The sequence below is a fragment of the Pagrus major genome, chromosome 17, assembly GCF_040436345.1.
Source record: "Pagrus major chromosome 17, Pma_NU_1.0".
Classification (NCBI taxonomy): Eukaryota; Metazoa; Chordata; class Actinopteri; order Spariformes; family Sparidae; genus Pagrus; species Pagrus major.
In genome coordinates, this window is record NC_133231.1 from 27,348,826 (window position 1) to 27,374,077 (window position 25,252).

At 44.5% G+C, this 25,252-nt stretch overlaps 1 protein-coding gene across 1 annotated transcript in view; it reads right to left on the reverse strand.

Annotated features, from left to right (window-relative positions):
* znf385d (zinc finger protein 385D) overlaps positions 1 to 9,049 on the reverse strand; it is a 96,708-nt gene extending 87,659 nt beyond the window's left edge. The window contains exon 1 of the mRNA XM_073485761.1: positions 8,837 to 9,049. Coding sequence (XP_073341862.1) covers positions 8,837 to 8,858 — 22 coding nt within the window. The 5' untranslated portion in view covers positions 8,859 to 9,049. The remainder of the gene's footprint in view (positions 1 to 8,836) is intronic.
* Between the last annotated feature and the right edge of the window lie 16,203 nt (positions 9,050 to 25,252).

The window sequence follows — 25,252 nt, forward strand, 5'->3', positions numbered from 1 at the left end:
ACAATAATTCATTCAAAGTGGTGCAACTCCCCGCGCTGAAAAGCTGACGATATTTCAACTTCTAAGAACGGCCAGAAAAACACGGTGCCAGAGAGGAGTGTGCACCAGACGCGTCGTACCGCAGGGAAACAATGGTTTTGCTGGCAAAAGCATTTCTAGCTAAATGTCTCCGTGTGTTAGGCCGCTAATGTGTGTTTACGTTCTGTATCTGGAAATACATTTTCATCGCAGGACTTTGATTTGACAGGGAGTTGTGTTTTTTACTTTTACAAACCTGTTTCTGAGGTTGCTACTTGTACTTAAAAGTATTTCAACACTTGATTATGAGAATGGACTTCATTACTGTAGATTGGCTCAGAGATCACGTCTGCGATAAATAAGCTGCAGGCTCGTCACTTTTCTGAATTCGGGCCTCTTCTTTTAATCACAACCAGACCCCAAATTATGTACCGAGAACCAGTCGTACATGTGGACGGCCAGCGCACGATGCCGCGATGATGTTTATCTCTCCGAAACAGATGTGCTCATTCTGCAAATCGTCCCCGCGAATAGCTGATGTGGAATGACTGCAGCAGGCGCAGTGTGTCTTGTGAGATGATTCAATGGCAAAGCGAGGCCTGGCCCACACATCTCTAGGAAAAACAAAAGTAAATACTTCACTTTTATTGTCATGTGAGTGCGCCACGCCAGCAGAGCGCTTTATAAACCACCAATTGGAAACAGCACAGGGCTGATTTCAACACGGAGGGATCAAAAAAAAAAAAAAAAAAAAAAGAAGGCAAAGAAAACCGTCACAGCCTTCCAAAACATTAGGAATTAAAGAAGCCATTTCACAAAGCTGTAATGAGAACCAGAGGGATGATTTTTTATATCGCTGCACATTTAACAACAGTGAAACCGTGGGCCAGCACGGCTCTAAAGAGCTGGCAGTTACAGTATCAAACCACCGTCGTGAGACAAATAAAAACAAGATTTGCCACGTTTCGGTCCCCAGGCAGTGGTAAGGGGTAAATAAAAAGCAAAAGTCATAAAGACGAGACGGGGAGAGGGAAAAACCACAGACTGTCCCCCCCTTCTCTCGCTGTGTCTTCTGTCTTCTCCCTCCAGTCGCCAGAGCGCTGCCATCTGTTGGAAAAAGAACACATGCCGTCTCTCATGTGGAGGCACGTCCTAGTCCCGACTATTGCAAAGCATGTCCTTCTGCAGGGATCATCCAACCGTGCCATCTCTCGACATGCCGGGCCTGACGTCAACCCAGAGGCATGCACACGCCTCACCTCGCGCCGGGCCCAGTCCACCATTCACAGCTCCGACGTGCACAGTCAAAACAGATCCCCGTTCAGACACACCAGGGCTGATGTGTGGGGTTTAGTCTGCAGCAGGACGACGAGTGACAAACTGTAATGTGAATTTGTTTGATAGGGTCGTGTTTGCTGAGTGATAGGAGATTGAATCTGAAATGTCACTGTGGCTGAAGTCTGTCACTCCCTGCATCACTCAGAGGTGATTAGCTCCACTGAACAATGAATCACAGTAAAGTCTCTGTACTGACACAGTATTCAGATCCTTTACTGAAGTAGAAAACAGCAATACAATAATTAAAAACAACTCCTTTACAGCTGTAAGCCCGGCATTACCTATTCAAAAGTACGTATTCGTGCAAAATGTGCTTTTTTATGTTCTTTTAAATGATATTTTTGTGTTATTATTTGCTTTTCATGTTGCAGCGGGGCAAAGAGGGGCTTATTTTAACACTTTTCTTTATATTGTGTGTAGTTTCATCTGAAACATTGCATCACATTTTATATGCTGAACATGTGTTTTGAATAAACAGCCATGCTAGCAGAGTGTGAGGTTGGACTAGATGCTATGTATATATATAAATATATATATATATATATCATTTTTAGGCTGTATCTCCTCAAGAGCACGTCATAAATGCTTGAACTGGCAACAAAATCAAATATTACGATTGCTGGATATTGAGAAATATTATAGGGATGACTTTAAGACAATGAGATTTTTGATAAATAACCACCAGTAATGTGGATATAATGACTAAGTGTGTAAAAGCAAGTATTAGAACAAGCAGAACAATCTGGTAAATTCAGAAAATGGCATCACTTTACTGTAACGCAGCCCGCAGGAGGCGTTTTATGTACATCATTCAGTCGCTGCCTCATATGTTTCTCTGCATGAATGCAGCCGTCTACACAGGCTGCAACACGTAAACGTGACTCAAAGTGTATTTTCTTTCATTTCAAGAGTCTAAACACAGTGAACGTGAGTCAGGCTCTGACAGCATTCAAAATGTGGGTGACCCACACTCAATACCGCGCCTGAACGCAGCCTGTATAGATGCAGATCGTACAGCAAAGCACAGCTGAGGCTGATGAGAATGAATTAGTGTTGCATGTAGTTTAGTTTTCACCCAAGTTGGAAGAGTTCATCGTGAGATTTAAGACAATCCATCCAGTGGTGGAGATATTTCAGTCTGGATTAAAGACACAGTGGTGGACAGACAAACTGACGGTGACGTTTGTTAATCCAGTCTGTGAGAGCGTGGCTGTTCAAAGCAGTAGACTGTGCTCTTTCTGTTCGGGCTGCACAGTATACAGTTTCTGCAATGTCAAGTAAGGCAAATTAACTCCAACATGTCCTTCTACAGCACAAAAGTCTCAAAGCTCTAATTTTCCATGACTAATCTATAAGAGCAGTCTGTCTAATCGTACATAATTTAGTCAAATTTCATGGTTCTCGGATACATCAGAGTTTTTTTGCTTGTGAGTGACATGTTGGCTCTGCACGCTCAGCAAACCACAATCATTCTTGATCAATTTATCAAAGACAGCAGGCCCTGCTTTGTTTGACTGACAAAATGCGCTCCCCTTCTAGACTGATTGTGGTTTTCCACATCGAGCTCTTCAAGTTATCTGGAAGATATTCCTGTATTTTTTCATTTCAGCCCTGCTTTCTGTATAAATTAACAAACGGGTCAACTGTCAGAAAATGGTTTAAAGATAAAGTTTTCCATCGACGTATCACAAAATGTCTCTTGTGCAAGAGCTTGACAGTAAGGAGGAGGACAATGTAAGAGACGATATAACAATATTCCTCTGGAAATAAGTTTTAGAAATGTAGGCCGCCAGTAAACAGTTAGCTAACGTTACACAAACAGACAGCTCAGTCCCCTCTGCTCATGTGTGTTGATTTATTTCGGTTAATTCACTCATCAGTCCACAGTTTCTACAGTTAGCTAGCGCTGCTCTTAGCACTCTGCTGCTGCGTCTCCTCAGACACAGTGCCGCTGAGAGTGTGTTGCTCTGGATAACCGAACAGTATATTCCAACAGCGCTCTGAGTTTATGAACGGTCCGGTTTGCGCCAGATTGCACTCTGGCACTCGGAGTGACTATTTACGCACGCACCCATTTTCAACTCTAGACTCAGTGTCTGCGATGAATAATAAAAAAATATATATTTGAGTGAAGGTGCTTATTTTCCCTCAAGCCACTCCTGTACTCAACCTCCTCTCACCCCACACACCTTCCTCACACCGTCTGAGGTATAAAAGGGCAAATTTTTCTTTTGTCTCCTCTGTGAAGGGCAACAATTGAAATCTAGCAAGCATGCCCAAACACAAAAAGCACATTCCAGCCTGCAGCGTGGGGTTAGTGTTTCAACTCCCCAAAGCCCGATCATCTGTCACCACCAGCAAAAGTGCAGAATGTAAGGCAAGAGCAGGAAAACGAGGCCGCGGCTGCTAATCCGAACTTTAACCTGGACCTTTGAGCGGCGCGCTGACTTCAGATTACTCCGGCACCAAGACAGAAAAAAGCCTGTTGCAGCAGGCTGTGGCAGAAAGGCACAGATGGCATCCATAATTATCAGTTTGTGTCAATATTTGACTTGCGTTTGGCTAAAAATGTTAATATTTGAGCTCTGTCTGCAACTTCTAAATTTTGACTCCGGCGGCAGAGTGCAGGGCCGCAGGTGGGCTGAATGTCTACAGCTGACAATGTCATCTACATCGAGAGCCGCTCGGGAGAGTCGCTCAACGCTGAAAGGTCAGCAGGTGAATGTCATTAAAATATCTAGTGGAAGATTGTCAGAGCGGCCCGGGAGACAGGCAGCATAAAAATATGGAACAAAGAGGGATTTAAAACATTGCTCCGAACAAACGAAATCCAAAACGTCAGTCGAATGAAAAGCCTGCTTATATGTCAGTATCGCCCCCCTCTGCACGAGCCTCCCAGGACTGATTTGTTTACACAGTGAATGAAGTCTTGTAGCTGAGTGAGGACCTCTGACTATGAGCTTCTCATGCAGCCACTGACAGCAAGTATGCGATGGTGGTTGAATGTGGGATTCCTAAGTGCTTGAGGTTGTGAAATGTTTGTCTATGTAAATGTGGCCACAGATTTGTGTTTCAGGCCACACAGACGGCTGCAGAGTGGCTGCTCTCTGTCTGCAGCTCGCCAACGGGCAAACCTGAAACCGACATACACCAGATATTCAAATAAAATGTGTATAAAAGAAGATGTGATCATGACCTGATTAACCTGCAAGTCGGCCTTAGAGAAAATCAGCTGCTGGGTGCCTGTTAACCAAACACCTTCTCCTCCTGTCTGTGCATTTTGTACAGTTTTCAATGCTGCATGATTATTTTATTTGACGTGCAGTAAAGGAGACACTACAGGAGAACAGGTGACATTTTTAACTAATGGAAATCACCACGAGGTTTTTTCTGAAATTGTATGTTTGAATATGCAAACGAGGTCCTAATCTGCATGAATTTACATGAGCAGAAATCTGAACGCTGGATGAAACCAGGTTCAAAATAAAATCCCTGTTTCATTTTGTTGACATATTGGAGTCAAAGGTTTTTACAAAGGGAATTTTTTATCACTCCATAAACCAGAAATACTGTCAACAGGCGTAAAAAAAAAAAAAAAAATCAATTTCCGCCATGTTTTAGGGAATAAAATGTTCTTTAAATCAGGCTATGAATGATACATGAAAACCCCTCTGTGAAAACCTTCAGAATATAGATGGGCATAAAACTGAGCGCTACTGAAGTTGAGATTTCTGGCTCAGAGTCTTAGAAAAACATTTTTTGGAGGAAACGATAGATAGAGGCTATTTATCGCAACATTACATACATTTTTAGACAAAAACCGATGAGCAGGGATCATTTTGATGAACAGATATCAACATGAAACTTCCTTTAAACAGCACTTATTTGCGTAAATGTCCAGAAAATCTGAACTGAAATCAACACCTCAATGTATCTTTGACATCTTCTCACTACTCTGAAAGAAGACGTGTGTCAGGAGCAAAAAAAGCCCAAAATCTGCAGGACAGTGTCTTAAAATCAGGTGGTAAAGCAGGACCCTTAAAGCTGCACTAATCAGATAAGTTGTATACGTGGTGTTGTGTAAGGTGTTGCCAGTTGTGACAAACACACAGAAAATGATCCCCCAGCTCTGCATGTTCCCCTCGTGATAAGAAGCATTTTAGTGTCTTTCTGCTTGTTTTTGAATTTTTTTATTTTTCAGCCCAAAACTTTATTGTTATTTCACTTCCACGACTCTGATCCAGGACATTTGTAGCTGCACAAGGCCGCTGTTTGTAGCTCTGGAAACTAGAATCTGATCGAAACTCGATTTTTGGTGTCGGTGTCGATACCGACATTGATATATTGGCCAATAAACACACGTTTTTTTATGCAATGGAGGCAGAATGTTTTATAGTTTCACTAAAATGACATCGGTGTACTGAAACAGGGAATTTACTTCGAGCATTTGTCTTTTTTTCCATGGCCGAATGTTAGCCAGTCAAAGTTAGCATCCAGCTTTAGCAGCTACAGAGCCAAACATTAAGTGAACACCAAACCGAGGCTATTAGAGTCACCTCACCACAGAAACGACACCAAATGAATGCTGATGTTGTTCCCTGTTTGCTGGATGTGTGAACAGTCTGCTCGCACATCAGTCGCATACATTTTTACAAGGTCATAATATGTTAAACGTGCAATTTTCACTTTGGTTCAGGGTTCTTCTTGCAAGTGGCCAAACGAAACTAATTAGAGCAGCTTTGAAGACCTCATCACGCCCGCTGAGAGTTTGCTTCAGGGGAGAATATTCTAAAACATAATTTTAATTAATCAAATTACCACAAACCAGTTGACACACTGAACCTCGGGCTTTTGGAGATGCTTTTTTGCCTGCTCTGCCCAGAAGTTTAATGACACAGAACTGAGATGAGATCTGACTTCTGGAAATATTTGGAAGGGATCAGAACTGATGAACGTTTTCACCCACTGGCCTTTGTTTATCCCCTCTCTCTGAGGCTGTGTTTAATGATGCAAGCACTTACAGTAGGAGGCATTAGGAGCAGCTCATCGGACGGGAAGTGTGTGTGTGTGTGTGTGTGTGGCTACTGTATCATGACGTGCTTTAGACTCCGTCTGTCCTCTGCATCGCCCTCCCTGAAAGATTCACTCGTCTGGGCTCAAGCGTTTTTACTCCTGCGGCAGTATGCCGAGAGACGGAGAGTAAAAATGATGTCTGGAGGACGCCGACTGGCATTAATAATTAATCATCTTGTGCAGCTCTCCTCCACCTTCTGCCTCCTCTTACTGTCCTGAGCCTGCGATAAGATCTGTCCAGAGAGTCCACGCAGCGCGAGAGCCTCAAAAATAAGATTGCACACCCTTCATTTTCCCTCAGCAAACATAAATCCAATTATTAGATAAATCCGAATGTCTCTGAGAGTCATTCGTATGCTGATGACGCTCCAGATGTGATTAACACCTTTTGTGGTCTCGTTGAGTTTGCTGATTGTATTCCGCGACCCTTAACATGCTCCGAGATTAGCACTTCCCTTCAAGCGAGGCGGATAAAATCATTTCACCCCTATTAAACTGCACAAAGTGCCTACAAAGGGTAGATTTAAAACATTCTTATTCTTTGCCTTCCACTGATTTTCCAATTAACCTTTACAGGATCGGCACTGTATTCTCACAAAACTCCATAAATCTCAGCAGCGCGCGGCACGCAGCGCGCGTTTGGCTCGGAGCTACCCAACACACGCTGCCTCCATCCCCTTCAGATTAGCGTACTGTAGCTCTCGCTGCTGTCGTGAGTGGAGCTCGCTAATAAACACAGCTGTCTCTGAATCACATCCAACAATCACTTCCCATGCGCTCTGTAATCTGAGGTTAACCAAAGGGACGCTTACGTGCCGCTAAACGCCGACCGCAAAGTCAGACGCACCGGATAGATTTCCTCGGGGCCTCCGGCTCCGCGGCACTAATAGCTCGTATGATTGCGGCGCACACTCAAGACCTCTCAGCCTGCTGGGTTCATTCTCCTGTTTGTTTTTTGACGTACAGCTTCTTCTTTTTTTTGATCTGCTTGTTGTTGGTTTTTTTTCCCATTTTCGGATCTTGTTTCCAAGAGGTCACGATACGTCACCTGATTTTAATCACTTCAACGGCAAACACGTTCCGGTGAAGACAGCAGCCGCGCACAGCTGGAGAACAAACAGCGTTATTAATCTTTTAGGAGATAGCGTCTATTTTTCTCTGAGCCGAGCACTCAGGATTGCATTCATAAATGTTCAAACGGTGCACATCCTGTACGCAAACACTGACCTTTACTCCTCCTGTTCTTATGTCGTTTCGCACTGAGCGCTGGAGATAAGGTGGCTCACAGACAAAACAAGAATCAACAACCCTCTAAACCTCCCTGAACTGTGTTCCCGCTTCAAGGCCTGGAAGCTTCTCCTTCCCCTCTCTTGTCTTGATTTTTTTTTTTTGGGTTAAACGGGGCCAAATTCCAACCACCCAACCAGCCAGACCCGCATCGCCTCCGTCTCCTCTCTGCTTTCCACAAGCTGCACACCTGACGGTCGGTGGTGGATCTCAAAGAGCTGAAGCTGTCTCCGCACCTGACAGCTTATTCATTTATAAGCTCCCAGCACTCTTCTTCCTCTCCCTACCACCACCACCTCCTCCTCCTCCTCCTCCTCCTCCTCCTCTGTGTATGGCATAACAAGAGAAAATCCTTCTCGCTGTTACAAGCCACGGTCTGTAACTTCAGATCGCTTTAATCCCCGGGATGAAAAAAAAAAAGAGTCTTTCATTTAACAAATCACCCCCTCAGAACTCGGGATCCCTGTGTAATTATTCCTCCTATGTGACTGTAAGCCAGCCGTGAGAAGAGCACTTGACGAGAAGCCGCTCGCGCATTAAGTCTCCCTAAGCCTCCTCCAGCCTGTTTCTATAAAAACTAATGGAGGGGGGCCTTTCTCTAAATTTCTCTAAATATCCGACCCAGAATATCAAGTGGCTCTCCGGGGCTGGCAAGTCAGCTGGTCAAACAGTGAAACACAACGATTCTCAGAGGCTTGGGTTCACCGGCTGAGTGTGAGCATGAGGAAGGAAGGGGGGTCACCTGGTGAGCAGGTTCATCCAACATTTTTTTTTGTTTGTTTGAAGGAGTCCCCGGTGTGCAACTTCACGCTTTCTCAACTCCAATCCGTCTTTGTTAGTTTTCCAGAACAAGTAACAGGCGGGCTGGAACACATTTACATTTAAGGAGAGGTGCACTCTGGATTTGACTGTGATAAAGCACATGCAGTGAAAACACACACACACACACACACACATACATATATATAAAGAAAAGCAGGTCTCGAGGTGTGTAACTTTAATGTAAACCAGCACTTCTTCTGTTTCTCCTTCAGGATCCAGAACAAGTCAGAACACACAGGTTGACGTGAAGGATTTTGTGAGATCCAAACACATAAATACAAAAAAAAAAAAAACTCACCAAAGAACATGCTGCTCTCCATAGCTCCTCAGGCTCGGGGGTCTGCTGTATTTCCTCTCTGGTGCCCTGCCAGTGTGTGTGTGTCCATGGACAGCAGCCTGGGCATGTCTCATACACTCCTCAGGGGTGTGTGTGTCTGTGCATGTGTGTTCAATCCGACAGCAGCGTCAATGGCCAGCCTGCATGCTGCACTCTGCACGCCTGCTGCTGTCTGTGGACCTCCGTATCTGCCTCCCCCTCTCTCTCTCTCTCTCTCTCTCTCTCTCTCTCCTCGTACTGGTCCTCCCTTGCCTGTCTCGTCCCCTCCCCTCCTCTTTAGCTCTTCCCCTCCCTCCTCCCCACTCTGTCTTCCTCCTCCTCCTCCTCCTCCTCTCTGGCCCCTCCACACACTGGATCCCTTCGCTTCTTTCCTTCCTCTCTCTCCGAGGTGTCTATCTACATTTTCCAGCAACAGCCTCTTCTTCACAAATGCCTCTCTCACCCTCTGCCTCCCTCTCTCTCCCTCTCTCTCTCTCTCTAGGTGTCTCATCTTTGTTTTATGTGTCAACCATGCCTCTCTCTCCCTCTCTCGCCCCTTGCTTTCCCCCTGCTGTCTCTCCTTTATTTGATCTTATTCCCCTTTCCCTGCTTCCATCTCCAGCTCGCTCCCTTCTCTTTTTTTCTTTTCTTGATTCTTCGCTGTTCCCTCGCTCTCCCCCCGTTCTTTCTCCTCCTTATCTGTCTCTCTTCGTTTCCACCTCAGTAAATATCTTTGCAGCGTGTTTTTCTCTCTCTCTCTCTCTCTGTTTCTGCCTTTCTTCACTCACCCCTTTTTGTCTCTTATCGTTTTCTCCTTTTCACTCAGCACGTTTACATGCATACCAGAGAAAAAGAAGAAGAAAAATAAGGTTTCTGGGAGAAATCAGGTTATGGAAATTGGGCAACACATAGGAAGTAGATCATCATATATCAAAGTCCTGGACCGGAGCGTTTCAGTCTGCAGGTGTTCATGAAATCAGTTTCTGGAACAGTGTTAATAAAAATACAAGCTCACTGGGCGGTAGGCAGTCCTCTTACTGACTTTTAAAGCTTCACTGATCAGTAGTTTTATGTTATACTTAACACATAACCTGTAAAAAGTGAAGAGCCCTAAACAGAATCACCTCCCCACTCTATTTCAGCGTTTTAGCATCTTTCAGCTTGTTGTTTCGGTCCAACAGCTCACAAGCATCACTTTCAGTCCACTCTCACTCGACTGTAAACCCACCGTGACGTCACCTGTTGGTTTCTGGACCACCGTTAGCAAGAATTGACCGCATCTGGATGAGATGGTTGAGCTGCGGACGATATTCTGATTGGATCCGACCGAGAACCCGAGGATGACTTGTAGGGACTTGTCAATCGCAAGGTGGCCACGCCCTAAAGCACACCCTGCTTTATCGTCTGTTTCACTCTACACGGGGCCGTAATTTACTAAATGAACATCACGCTGCATTGAATAGGACTTGAAACCGGATATTGAGACCATAAACTCGTACGGAAACTGTTGACGGAGGTGATAAATAAAGCGAGAAGTATTGACATTTTTTCATAAGCTTACATACAATCGGACCTCTTTTTGAAACCACTCGCCCAAAACCTGAAAACTCAGACGCATGATTTTTATGGTGCAGGATTTCTTCCTCACTCACCAACTGGAGCACTGCTAACCAGTGCTGCCACTGGTGGTGATGTTTTCTAATTTCGAGTGGGTAAACAAAAGAAAAATAAAGGACAGCGCTCCCGTCAGACTGTTTATTCTTACCAAACGAATATTTTGGGAAAGACGCCCTTCCTCAGCGTGTATTCTGGTAAAATCACTGGTTTGATGGGAGTGCTGTCCTTTATTTTTCTTCTGTTTATTCACTACAAGAGGGATTCAGCACCTCTTACTGAAGCTATATTAGTGAGCTGAGCATGTTGGCTCTTACGTGTATTACTTCTAGTGGAGAAAGACCTCAGGCGCCATCTTTAATTTGACATGGTTTGTACTGATGTTAACAGAAGAATTCATCTTTTATCTTGTTTGTCGCGTGTTTTGTCCACCAAGCAAGATCGCCTACCCTACGGTAAGTTTGCATTTTTGTAATAGTTTGTGTTTGAACACTTGAGGATTCTGTGATTTTGTAGCCGTGGCTAATCACATCTAAGAGCTCCGGTGAGATAAGATGTTGTTTTGTGTGATTTGATGTCACGGTGAGAGGACGGGATCTGAAGTGAGCGAGCACACGGCTCTTCCTTACTGAGTACGTTTAACAGATAGTCAGCTGTTAAACTAACTTATTAATACTTAAAGAGGCGACTTCCTGTTTGAGTCAGACTTTGGATTAAATTATTCTGAAACGTGGATGCATCTCTAACGATCTTTCCTTTCATCCCGCTGCTCGCCTGTCACAGTGATACTTTCTGTTCTCCAGCAGAACTACAGCGGTGGGTAATAAGGTTTTTCTCTAAACGCCTACCCCAATTATGGAAACCAGGTTTCTTGTTTACACAGAGCTCACTAAAGAAATCCGATTACTGCACAAAGCTGACAGTAACACAGTTGCTTAAGTGCAGGAAAGTGCACTGATTGATTCTGCTGTTTTTTTGTCTCTCCCTCCTCTTTTACACTTCCATTTCACCCTTTGTTGATGACACTCGCTCTTTTGTTTTCTCTCTGATGCTCCAACACGCCTTCCCAGACTGTCTTTTTGTTGCATTTCGCTCCCTTCTGTCTCATTTTGCTCTCACTTAGTCAGCCTCCCCCCCTCCTCTCTCTCTCTCTTTCTCTTCACGATTCGTTTTCTTCCTCTCTGGCTGGTTGTAATCAGACTCAACAGGAGCTGATATCAGGCTGCTGCTGCTGCTGCTGCTCTGCTTCTGCAGCCATGAGACACTGCTGCTGCTCCCCCTCTATCTGTAGCCTTCACACACACACGCACACGCACACACACACACACACACACACACATGCACACACACACACAGGATTTTTAGAAACATTACACAGACACGAACTGTGCATCTACGACGCACACTCACAGATAGAGATGCACACTTGAAAAGAAGCTCGACAAGAGATATGCGTGTGTGTGTGTGTGTGTGTGCGTGTACAGGCTGCTCTAAACCACACACACACAATAACAAACACACACACACACACACACATACACACACACACAGAGAGAGATAAACAACCACACTCTTAAGTATATGCACAATACACTCCAAAATATGATCAAAACACTTGAAGAAACACACACAGACCCAAAAATATTGACAATATGGAAGCAACCTCAGCCTCTGACACACACACAGACACACACCCACTCTTCCAAAAACATTAACAAACACATACACACAGATACACAGCAGCAAAGCAAACAAACGTATACACACAGAAATTATACAGTTGCATTTGTACGTGCCCCCTCATCTTGTGCATAATTTTCATCATGTTCTCTTTGCATTGCACATCTTATAAATAAAGCAGCCTGATAAGAAAATTGTCAGTTTTGGCGATGATTCGTACGAGAGGAGAAAAGATGTTCGGTTTCAGTTTCAGCTGCCATCTCTGTTGAGTCCAAAGAAAAGTGTGTCACCTTCTCGGGTGGATATTTGTCTTATAGGCAGCACAAAGAAGTCTTCTAGCTGATGAGAAATGTCTCCTGAGTGTTGTCAGCGACAGGGTTTTTCCAGTTTGGCCTTGTGTAACCCATGTTAAAATATGACATAAATAAGAGTAAATAGTTGAATAAAAGCTGCATAAATAAGTTTGAAAGTTAAAAGTGATTTATTTAATGTCAATTAATTCATCAGAGTTAATTAAAAACATTAATAAAACAGTCATTTAGTGGTTAAGATTAAAAGTCTGTTGACAAAAAATAACGTCGCTGCCCCTTTAAGGGACCAGCGACACAGACGCAGCACCTCAGTGACGCTGCAGCAGAGACCTGAAGGAGAGAGCAGAGGAGGAATCGGAGAAAACGAGCGGTGATTAATTAACAGAAAAAGCAGTGAAAAAGTCGATAAAACAGTTGAAAAACATAACTTACCTGGTCGGGAACTGACAGGGATTTTATGAGAACTGAGCCACATCGGTTTTGGTGAGTTTTGTGTTCATTTTCATGCATTTTCACCGTGTAGTACTTTTTTTTCTATGGCGGAGAGCTAACGCTAAAAACGTAGCTGTTTACAAAGAAAAGCTCCGTCATAAACTGTTTACAAGTTAATATTTTGGGTTTATGACGACTGTGAATGTTATAAAAGTGTGTGTAAGCTGTGTGAATGAAGGATTCATGCAGTAATTAGCGCGGGAGACGGAGCCGTAAGATAAAAGAGACCGCTCTGCTGCCATTTTGAGTTGGAAAAACACCGTAGCAGTAACGTCACAACTCAGAGACTGTGAAGCATTTATTTGTGTGATTTAAGGATTTAAAAAGAGTTTTTGTCGTGTTTATGGCCTGTTACACAGGTCAGGTTTTTTTGTTCGGTTGGAAGCTCGGTCGGAGCGAGGATTGGTCTGCCGTGTGCGGGCGTGCACATCCACAGACGGGATTCAAGATGGCGGGCTAGACCCAGACCTTCAACTCATCTTCTCCATTGCATCAGTGAGGACATCCTCCTTGTGTGGTAGCTCGCTGCCAGAGTGGTAGGAGTATCAGGAACTAGTTGAACAGAACAGAACTGAGAACTGAATAAATTATCGTTCTTTTTGGACTGAATCGAACTGGAACTGTTCACTGAACTGAACATTTAGATTCACATTTAGACTCGAACTTAAAATTAAAGTGCCATACTTTTATTTTCATATGTTTATATATTTGAATGTGACTTGAGCAACTGTGGTCCACTTTAATTTTATTGTGCTTTGAAGGTGTTTTCTTACCTGTACAGGAAGGAAAAAGGAGTTAACTCCGGAAGAAAAATAGGAATCCTAAAATAGGTACAACCCAGGAAAAAAGAGACTGGTCTAACTAACTCAAATTAGTCTAACTAAAATAACCTAGGAGGAAAAAAGAGACTGGTCTGATTAAATTAGATTAGCTTTACTCAAATAACTTAGGTGAACTAAAGAACAAAAAGAAAGAGTGAGATACTTTTTTTTTTTTTTCCATTTATACCTACTTTATTATTGGGAACCTGCAGGGTATTTTTTTGGTTTCATGCAATGTGTCTTATATGTGTTTTGCATTCAGTAAATTGCCGGCCTTTTTCTACATAAGCAACGGTCTCTGGTGTAATTATTCTTGCTCCCCACTCCTTAGAACCTAGAACTGGTCCAGTGGCGCAGTTAGTCAGGTAACCGGTGCTACAAACATGGCGAGCTAGCCAGGAGTGGCTTAAAGCATTTAAAAGTAGAAACCAGAGACCGTCTAATATTGCTGTCAGTTTTTCAAAATGGATGTCATTCAAACGAGTAGTGTAAAAATCCCTAACTCAGTCATAGTTCGTGGTTTAACCAGTACAGAAACTGATGAAGAACTACATGACTTCCTGAAACAATATGGTTCCATTCAAAGGGTAATTCCAGTAGATTTCACTGAACAAGAGCCAGGCAAACAGGTTATTGTAGAGTATGTGTATGGTACAGCTATACAGGCTCTCTTACCTTTATTGCCATACAGACTTAACAGTAAGACTAAAACTGACGTCACCTACCACATCAGAGCTTTAGCCAGCGTTTACACACCTGTAGCCAGCAAAACAGCTACACAGACTTACCTTACAGAGTTAAAGGACATTGCAAAACAGACTGGCAAAGACTTTGCAGCTGTCCTCAGAGAAGAGCTCTCCCTCATCAGTGAGACTGTTGATCTAGATCACTCAGAGACCCAAGATGAAGATGCAGAGCAGAACTCACCTGATACCCCAGAGCAACATGACCCTGAAAATGCTGCACAGGTAAGCCCCCTGCCCAGTACGGCCCCAGAGCAGCATGTTCAACATCATTGGTCTCCACCACCGACACCATCTAAAGAAAAGACACAGCCTGCTCTGAAACTTTCTGTCGTCAATCCACCTGACATACAAAAAGTAATCGTTGAGCACATAGTGAGAAATGAAGACTCTGCTCTGCAGGTGCACACTTCCTTAAGACTCAGACCCTTCTCTGGGCGTGTCCCACGTCCCAACAATGAAGTGGATTATGAGACATGGCGCTCCAACGTGGAACTTCTCCTTAAAGACACAACGCAGTCTGATCTTTACAAGTCACGAAAGCTCCTTGAAAGTCTCTTATCACCTGCCATTGATATTGTGAAGCACCTGACACCTGAATCTCCTCTTAAAGTGTACTTAGAGATCTTGGACTCCGCTTTCGGCACCGTTGAGGACGGAGATGACCTCTTCGCAAAGTATCTCAACACAATGCAAGATAATGGTGAGAAACCCTCAGCTTATCTACAACGGCTGCAGATGATGCTGAGCACCACCCTCAGGAGGGGAGGTGTAACTGCAAGCGACCTTGACCGGCATCTTCTCAGACAGTTCGTCAGAGGCTGCTGGGATAACATCTTGATAGCTGAACTCCAGCTAGAACAAAAGAAACAGAACCCACCTACCTTTGCTGAACTTCTCCTGTTACTCCGCACAGCCGAAGATAAGCGTTCTTCCAAAGCATCACGCATGAAACAGCACTTCAATGTTTCAAAGCCAAGAGTGTCTTCTCATTACCAAGGTGTTTATGTGCAGAGTGAAGAAGACTGCAACTCATCTCAGCTAGCTCTTGATCACAGGTCTGAAATCCAAGACTTAAAGAAACAAATAGCTGATCTACAGTCCCAGCTCACACGTATCACACAGAAAGACAGTAGAAAAGCTAAACCAGCTGCCAGACCACTAGCTCCTCAAACAGCTAGCACACATTCCCCAGCTATCACTCACACATCTCAAAGGCTGCAGCCCCACAGCCGAGATGTAAACAACAACACAAGCAATAGACCAAGGCCCTGGTATTGCTTTAGATGTGGGGAGGACGGACACATCAAGCCTCAGTGTGAAAGTGAGCCGAACCCATCTCTTGTAGCTGAGAAGAGGAAGCAGCTGATAGAAAAGCAGTTAGCATGGGATAGTCAACATGGCATTCCAAAGCCTGATCCTTTAAACTAGACCCAGTTCCGGTTGTGGGACAAACGGGGACTGGAACACAGACAAAGTGTCCCAAAAAGAAGCTACACAGAGCCCATGTGTACTCACACACACAAAGACAGTCAGTGACCCTGCCAAAAGGTCTGATTGGAGCCAAGTGCACCGCACAAGTGACCATAGCTGACAAAGACTGCAGTTGCTTGTTGGATTCAGGCTCTCAGGTAACAACGATCCCCAACTCTTTCTATCTGGAGAACCTGTCTCACTTACCTCTCAGTTCTTTGAACGACCTGCTTGAAGTGGAAGGAGCCAACGGTCAAAGCGTCCCTTACCTTGGCTATGTTGAGGCCACCATCAGATTCCCAGAGAGCTTGCTTGGAGCCGACATCGAGGTACCTACGCTGGTCTTGGTTGTACCTGACATGCGCTCCACCTTGTCATCAGTGCTTATAGGCACAAATACTTTGGATGTTCTCTATGAAAAGTACACAGACATCGCACCTCAGAACTATGAGTCTCTTCCTTATGGCTACAAAGTCGTCTTAAAGACCCTTGAAATCCGGAAACGACAGTCCGTTGATTCCAGCCTGGGAGAGGTGAGGCTTCATAGTAGAGACTTTGAGACCATTTCAGCCGGACAGACCAAAGTCCTCGAGGGATCAGTGAGCTGCAGGACGCTTGATGTTGGAAAGTGGGTGATGGTGGAGTCACCAAAGTCATCGTCCCTGCCAGGTGGCATCCTGGTGACAGATAGCCTGGTAAGTCTACCACCAAAGCTACCACGCTGCATACCAGTCACACTCAAGAACGAGTCGCACCATGACATCACCCTGTCTCCAAAAGCTGTCATAGCAGAGATACACGCTGTCAAAAGTGTTCAATCTGTTAAGACCCCTGACTCAGACTCCCCCACAAAACCTGACCAAAAACCAAATCTCGACTTTGACTTCACTGACTCTCCTGTACCCAACGAGTGGAAAGAGAGGATAACAGAGAAATTGAGTTCCATGCCGGAGGTGTTTGCACTGCACGAGCTAGACTTTGGCCGCACTGACAAAATCAAACACCACATAACACTCAGTGACGAGACGCCATTCAAACATAGGCCGAGACCTATACATCCCCAGGACATAGAGGCTGTGCGTACCCATCTCCAGCAACTCCTTGATGCAGAAGTCGTCCGCGAATCGGAGTCACCTTTCTCCTCGCCGATTGTAGTCGTCAGGAAAAAGAATGGCGACGTCAGACTCTGCATAGATTACAGAAAATTGAACACACAAACAGTAAAGGATTCATATGCCTTACCTAATCTGGAAGAGTCCTTCTCGGCATTGACCGGGTCCAGGTGGTTCTCGGTGCTCGATCTCAAATCAGGCTTCTATCAAATAGAGATGGAGGAAGCAGACAAACACAAAACTGCATTCGTCTGCCCACTAGGATTCTTCGAGTTCAACAGGATGCCTCAGGGGATAACCAACGCCCCTAGCACGTTCCAGAGGCTTATGGAGCGCTGTATGGGAGAGTTGAACTTGAAGCAAGCCCTAGTTTTTCTGGATGACCTCATCATCTTCTCCTCGACATTGGAGGAGCACGAGGAAAGGTTGATGCGTGTGCTCAACCAGTTGAAAGAGTTTGGCTTGAAGCTGTCGCCAGGGAAATGCAAGTTCTTCCAAACCTCTGTGAAGTACCTCGGCCACATCGTGTCTGAAAAAGGCATAGAAACCGATCCTGACAAAGTAGCAGCATTAAAAACCTGGCCAAAACCAAACAACTTGAAGGAGCTAAGAACCTTCCTGGGTTTCTGCGGTTACTACCGCCGGTTCATAAAAGACTACTCGAAGACCGTGAAGCCACTCAACGAGCTCACCGCTGGCTATCCGCCGTTGAGAAAGCACGCTAAGATCACAGTGAACCCTGCGAAGTACTTCAATCCAAAGGATTCCTTTGGTGACAGATGGACGCCTGCTTGCCAGGCAGCGTTCGACACCATAATCGAAAAGCTGACGACCGCACCCATCCTCGGGTTTGCTGACCCTAAGCTCTCCTACATTCTACATACAGATGCGAGCACCTCGGGCCTCGGTGCTGCCCTCTACCAGGAGCAACAGGGACAGAAGCGCGTTGTTGCTTATGCGAGTCGAGGTCTGTCGAAGTGTGAGTCCCGGTATCCTGCGCACAAATTAGAATTCCTTGCCCTTAAGTGGGCAGTAACGGAGAAATTTCAGGATTACCTGTACGGGAACACATTCCTTGCTGTCACAGATAGCAATCCATTAACATACATTCTCACCTCTGCTAAGCTCGACGCCACGAGCTACAGATGGTTGGCCGCTCTGTCGACGTTCGATTTCCAGCTACAGTACAGAGCCGGTAAGCAGAATCAAGACGCGGACGGGCTGTCCAGACGTCCTCACAGCAGAGTACCTGATGACACATCATCACAAAAAGAGTTGGAGAGGATACAACAATTCACAAAAAGACATTTGTCAGAGGCTGATTATGCACACCTTAATGAAAACACCATCTAAGCCATCTGTGAGAAGCACTTGGTCCATGAAGTGATCAACAATCACCCTGGGGAAACATCACCCAGCACCACCTTGGTTGTGTCACTTGCCCACCATCCAAAGGCTCTCCCACAAAGCTTTGAAGAGGAGGATCAGCTTGGTGGCTTACCTGTCGTCTCCTCGTTAACACCAGCTGAAATAAGGGACAAGCAAAATGCTGACCCCTGCATCTGCGAAGTCCTCAGGCAAGTGGAGTCGGGAGAGAAACCCCCACCATCCTTGAGGAAGGAACTTCCTGAGCTTGGTCTCTTATTGAGAGAGTGGAACAAACTTGAGGTCTTAAATGGCATCTTGTATCGCAGGCGGCAAGAGGGTGCTCAGACTCACTATCAGCTTGTGCTCCCTGAAGCCCTGAGATCCTTAGTCCTCAAGAGCCTCCATGACGACATGGGCCACATGGGCACAGAGCGCACCCTAGATCTCGTCCGGAAGCGATTCTATTGGCCCAAAATGTCAGCCGAGGTGGAAACTAAGGTCAAAACCTGCAGCCGCTGCATACGACGTAAGACCATGCCCGAGAAAGCCGCACCACTCGTCAACATCGTGGCTACAAGACCACTCGAACTCGTGTGCATGGATTTTCTCAGTGTGGAGCCGGACTCCAGTAACACAAAAGATATTTTGGTCATTACCGACCATTTTACGAAATATGCAGTGGCAGTCCCCACCCCGAATCAGAAAGCCAGGACGGTGGCCAAGACCCTGTGGGACCACTTTTTCGTCCATTATGGCATTCCTGAAAAACTCCACAGTGACCAAGGTCCCGACTTTGAGTCTCGAACAATAAAAGAACTGTGTGAGCTCATTGGTACTCAAAAAGTAAGAACCACACCTTACCATCCGAGGGGGAACCCTGTAGAACGTTTCAACAGGACCCTGCTCAACATGTTGGGAACCCTCGAGAACCAGAAAAAGAGTCACTGGCGGGAGTACGTCAAGCCGTTAGTACACGCTTATAATTGTACTAAGAACGAGACAACCGGCTTTACCCCTTACGAGTTAATGTTCGGGCGTCAGCCAAGATTGCCAGTTGACCTAGCCTTTGGCCTACCAGTCAATCATCAGCCAGGCTCTCACTCGCAATATGTCCGCAACCTGAAATCCCAACTTGAAGACAGTTACAGAGTAGCAACTGAGAATGCTAAGAAGACAGCTAATCGCAACAAAGCGAGGTTTGACAAGCATGTTGTTGACTCCACCTTGGGAGAAGGCGACAGAGTCTTGGTCCGAAACGTCCGTCTTAGAGGCAAGCACAAGTTAGCCGACAGGTGGGAGTCCGACGTGTATGTTGTCCTGAGACAGTCTGGAGACGTCCCAGTGTATGTTGTGAAACCTGAGACAAGAGATGGTCCCCGAAGAACTCTTCATCGTGACCTCCTACTGCCATGCGGTTTCCTTCCTGTTACCCCAATCGAAAGTGAAACTAACCCACCAAAGGCAGTGAGGCGACCAAGAACTCGACAACATCCTAAAAATGACACATCAGATGGAGCTGAAGGGGATGAATCCCAATCTGACTCTGAGGAACATCACTATCACAGAAACCTGAGAGTGGAAACACTAGGTTTCAACCTGACCTCTGAACCCATGGAACACTTACCTGAAAGGAATGAACTGGAACCTTCCAAAGAGTTGACTGCTGTTGAGCAAGATCCTTCAGACGTAGCCAAAGCTTTCCCTGAGGATTCTCCAGTAGAGACTCATGACTTGAACTTACCTGAACCCAGAGAGAAAGACTCACCTGATCCCGCAGTTGATGACTTGTCTGACCCTGAAAAGAAAGACTTACTTGATCCTGCAGACTGTGACTTACCTGATCCTGCAGACTGTGACTTACCTGATCCTGAAGAGAAAGACTTACCTGATCCTGAAGAGAGCAACTCAACTGCTGGACAGGAAACTGGAAACCTACCTGGGGAAGATCTGGAAAATGTCCATCCTTCTACTCAACCTGCTGAGGAGAGCAAAGAAAACACAAGTGATACGGACCAAATGAACAACCAAAACGAAAGTGACTGTTCAGAAAGACCTGTCAGAGACAGAAAAGCGATTAAAAGACTGACTTATCCTGAGCTAGGAAACCCGTTGGTTACAATAGTTCAGTCTTTATTTCAAACCTTGAGTGATGTGTTTACAGACTCCCTTGAAGAATCCAGCTTTCCAAAAACTCCTAGAGTTATGACAGTATAAATAAAAAAATGCACAGGGACGTGCATTAGGTAAAGAGGGGAGGATGTAACCCATGTTAAAATATGACATAAATAAGAGTAAATAGTTGAATAAAAGCTGCATAAATAAGTTTGAAAGTTAAAAGTGATTTATTTAATGTCAATTAATTCATCAGAGTTAATTAAAAACATTAATAAAACAGTCATTTAGTGGTTAAGATTAAAAGTCTGTTGACAAAAAATAACGTCGCTGCCCCTTTAAGGGACCAGCGACACAGACGCAGCACCTCAGTGACGCTGCAGCAGAGACCTGAAGGAGAGAGCAGAGGAGGAATCGGAGAAAACGAGCGGTGATTAATTAACAGAAAAAGCAGTGAAAAAGTCGATAAAACAGTTGAAAAACATAACTTACCTGGTCGGGAACTGACAGGGATTTTATGAGAACTGAGCCACATCGGTTTTGGTGAGTTTTGTGTTCATTTTCATGCATTTTCACCGTGTAGTACTTTTTTTTCTATGGCGGAGAGCTAACGCTAAAAACGTAGCTGTTTACAAAGAAAAGCTCCGTCATAAACTGTTTACAAGTTAATATTTTGGGTTTATGACGACTGTGAATGTTATAAAAGTGTGTGTAAGCTGTGTGAATGAAGGATTCATGCAGTAATTAGCGCGGGAGACGGAGCCGTAAGATAAAAGAGACCGCTCTGCTGCCATTTTGAGTTGGAAAAACACCGTAGCAGTAACGTCACAACTCAGAGACTGTGAAGCATTTATTTGTGTGATTTAAGGATTTAAAAAGAGTTTTTGTCGTGTTTATGGCCTGTTACACAGGTCAGGTTTTTTTGTTCGGTTGGAAGCTCGGTCGGAGCGAGGATTGGTCTGCCGTGTGCGGGCGTGCACATCCACAGACGGGATTCAAGATGGCGGGCTAGACCCAGACCTTCAACTCATCTTCTCCATTGCATCAGTGAGGACATCCTCCTTGTGTGGTAGCTCGCTGCCAGAGTGGTAGGAGTATCAGGAACTAGTTGAACAGAACAGAACTGAGAACTGAATAAATTATCGTTCTTTTTGGACTGAATCGAACTGGAACTGTTCACTGAACTGAACATTTAGATTCACATTTAGACTCGAACTTAAAATTAAAGTGCCATACTTTTATTTTCATATGTTTATATATTTGAATGTGACTTGAGCAACTGTGGTCCACTTTAATTTTATTGTGCTTTGAAGGTGTTTTCTTACCTGTACAGGAAGGAAAAAGGAGTTAACTCCGGAAGAAAAATAGGAATCCTAAAATAGGTACAACCCAGGAAAAAAGAGACTGGTCTAACTAACTCAAATTAGTCTAACTAAAATAACCTAGGAGGAAAAAAGAGACTGGTCTGATTAAATTAGATTAGCTTTACTCAAATAACTTAGGTGAACTAAAGAACAAAAAGAAAGAGTGAGATACTTTTTTTTTTTTTTCCATTTATACCTACTTTATTATTGGGAACCTGCAGGGTATTTTTTTGGTTTCATGCAATGTGTCTTATATGTGTTTTGCATTCAGTAAATTGCCGGCCTTTTTCTACATAAGCAACGGTCTCTGGTGTAATTATTCTTGCTCCCCACTCCTTAGAACCTAGAACTGGTCCAGTGGCGCAGTTAGTCAGGTAACCGGTGCTACACTTGTGTTTATCTTTTGGTTTGTATTGTGACTCCAGAGTAATCAGCAATGCAAAAATGATGATTACATAACAGCCACAAACCGAGAGGTGGGTAGACTAAATCGTGACATGTCATCGCTGCTTCCCACCTGGTTATGATATTTACTGTATGTTAGCGTAAAGAATGGATTTGTCCACACAAAGTGTGTGGGCTTTTTGTCAGCAGCACTTCATTTAATTTTGTTTTCCTCTTGTTTTGTTTTTCTGGTGAAGTCGAGCCACCCAGATCAGGGGAGGCAGGGACACTATTAAATCTTGGAACTGTGTGTGTCTGCAAACCATGGATACATTAAATTTGTACTTTTTAAATGTGTCATTTCAACATTTCTACGTTACATATGATATTATATTTAGGATACAGGAACTGACTGTCTGATTAGGAGGAGGAGGGGATGGCAGCTGTCAAGAAACAGACCAAGACCACTTCAAGACAAAGTTTAAAGCGACAACAGCAGGTATTTTTAGCGAGATGTTGATCTTCCAGCCATCTTTGTCACAACTAAATCTTTGTGGTGACAAAACCAGGTATTTTAAGCCCAACAATGATCTTTTCCTGACCCTAACCATCTGGCCTTTTTGTGGCTAAACCTAACTTGAACTTCATTTGAAACATGCATAAACAAAAACTTTCAAAATATCATATATGCCATCATTTATTCTGACAATTCCACTGATTTACAGTTGCATTTTTTTATTGGATCTCAATACAAGCTAGACAGGCACTCAGAAGAGCTCATGCCTCCTCCCAATACTGTCCCCTTTAATTCAATCAAGCCTGATCCAAAGTCAAACTCTACAGCCCAGCAGCACCACCAATACATGCTTAACCATAATTTAAACTCAAAGCTCTGCATCATATTGTACTCACTCACAGATACCAGCCACCTAAAGGTCTGATGTTTTTTCAACAAGATCCATGCAGTATTCCCAGAGAAACTAATACAAATTTTGAAAATCTCACAATGTTAGTGAAAGTAGGAAACAATTCCTGGATCCATCCCTTCATCTGGATCTGCACCAACATTAACAGAGTCTATTCTGGGCTGAGACTCATCCTCCATCTAAGTTTCATGGAAATCCTCTCAGTAGTTTTTGTGTAATCCTGCTGACAAACCAACCAACCAACCAACAAACGGACACAGGCGAAAAAACACAAGCTGCTTGGTGGATGTAATAATGCAAATTAATTAGGTGTGGCTGGCAAACTAGTCAACATGTTACGTCCCAGGTATCTTAATTTTTTAATTTTTTGTGGGTACTTTCACTAAGTTGAGATGGAGAAGAGGAACACTGTGAGTCTGAGTCACACCACTCTGAAACTTTTAGGTTGCGAGTCGCCGTCGAGGGTGCAAGGTTGTTATTTCAAGGTTTAATTCACATGAATGGCATCTTATCACTGCTCTGGTGTTGCAAAAGTGATGCAAAAACAAGAAAAACCAAGAAGAAGAAGAAGAAATTTCCCCATTTGCGGGACAAATAAAGGAATTCTGATTCTGAAGAAGAAGAAGAAGAAGAAGAAGAAGAAGGAAAAATCCACCATCCTTTATTGTATTGCCTCCGATTTGATGTATGAAGATGTTTTTCTGGTGTAGAAACATGCTGGCAGAAGCAAATGATGGCAGCATATGCATGTGTATTTGCACGTGTGTGTTCAAACATGGAGTATGTATACAAGAAGCACAACATAGTTGCATCTGTGTCTGGTTACAGATGTGTTGTGTTCGCAGAGCATTAATAGTTCAAACCACCCTGAGGGTCTGTGTGTGCTTCTCCCTGTACGAATGTGTGTTTTGGATAGTATTCCCACTGGTGTTTAACCTCTGCCTGGGTTTGGCTCTATCACACACACACACACACACACTTTGTCTGATTGGCCCACTGTAACGCTGCGGCTGAAGGTCAGACGAATTGACCGCTCCTGAGCTCCGGCCCGACGGTATCGACTGCGCCGCTTTCTTGATCAAAGCGATGTCTGCCCGCGCACACACACGTACACACCCACACACGTACACACCCACACACACTGAGATATCCATCCAGACAGTTGGTGACATCATCAGCTGTCTCCTCACGAGTGTAAAAATGAAAAAAATAAATAAATAAAATACAGAGTCAAATATAATAAACATTCTCAAGAGCCGTGTGTGATTCCTCTCTGCTATCATCCCCTTCAGGCGCCTCCGTTGCGGCCATTTTGCACAGCACAGATGTTTTCAATTAATCCTCAATTCCCATTCTCCCTGTCCACCCCCCCACCGTCTCCCCCGACCCCCCCACCGTCTCCCCCCACAGAGTCCAGCTCCAATAAATAAGTTCTTTCTATTCTCTATCTCAAATGGCAGCTCTCCCTTTCTCCTCTCCTTCATCATTGTCCTCCCTCCCATCCTCCATTCCTTTATCCCCGGTCCCCCCCCCCCGTCCTCCGTCCGTGCACTGGCTGTGGCAAATATGTTTTTTAACCTTGACTCGCAGGTGTCGGTGACAGAATGGGGCATTATTTGTCACCATAAATAGCGGTTAAGCAGCGGCGGCAGCTCTGCGGGAAAAGCCCCAGTGTGCGGCATGCGAGTGCAGCCCGGGATACTTCATTAATCTTGCTGTCACTTCCATGACGCTTTTCATTAGTTATTGGGCTATCTGATCAACAGGCAGACTCTCGACTTTTTCAAAGCCGTCCAACCAGCAGCTGGAGAGAGGAGAGAGAGAGGAGCAGGATAATTGTGAAGAGGGAGAGGAGGGAGAGAAACGAGAATCAAAGGAGGATTCTGATTGTCTCGGCCTGTAACAAATCACATTCTCGTGCGAGGTCAACTCATGTGACACCACTCAGAAACCGGCTGAACCCTCGGCAGAAACATCATGTGATACACATATTTAGTA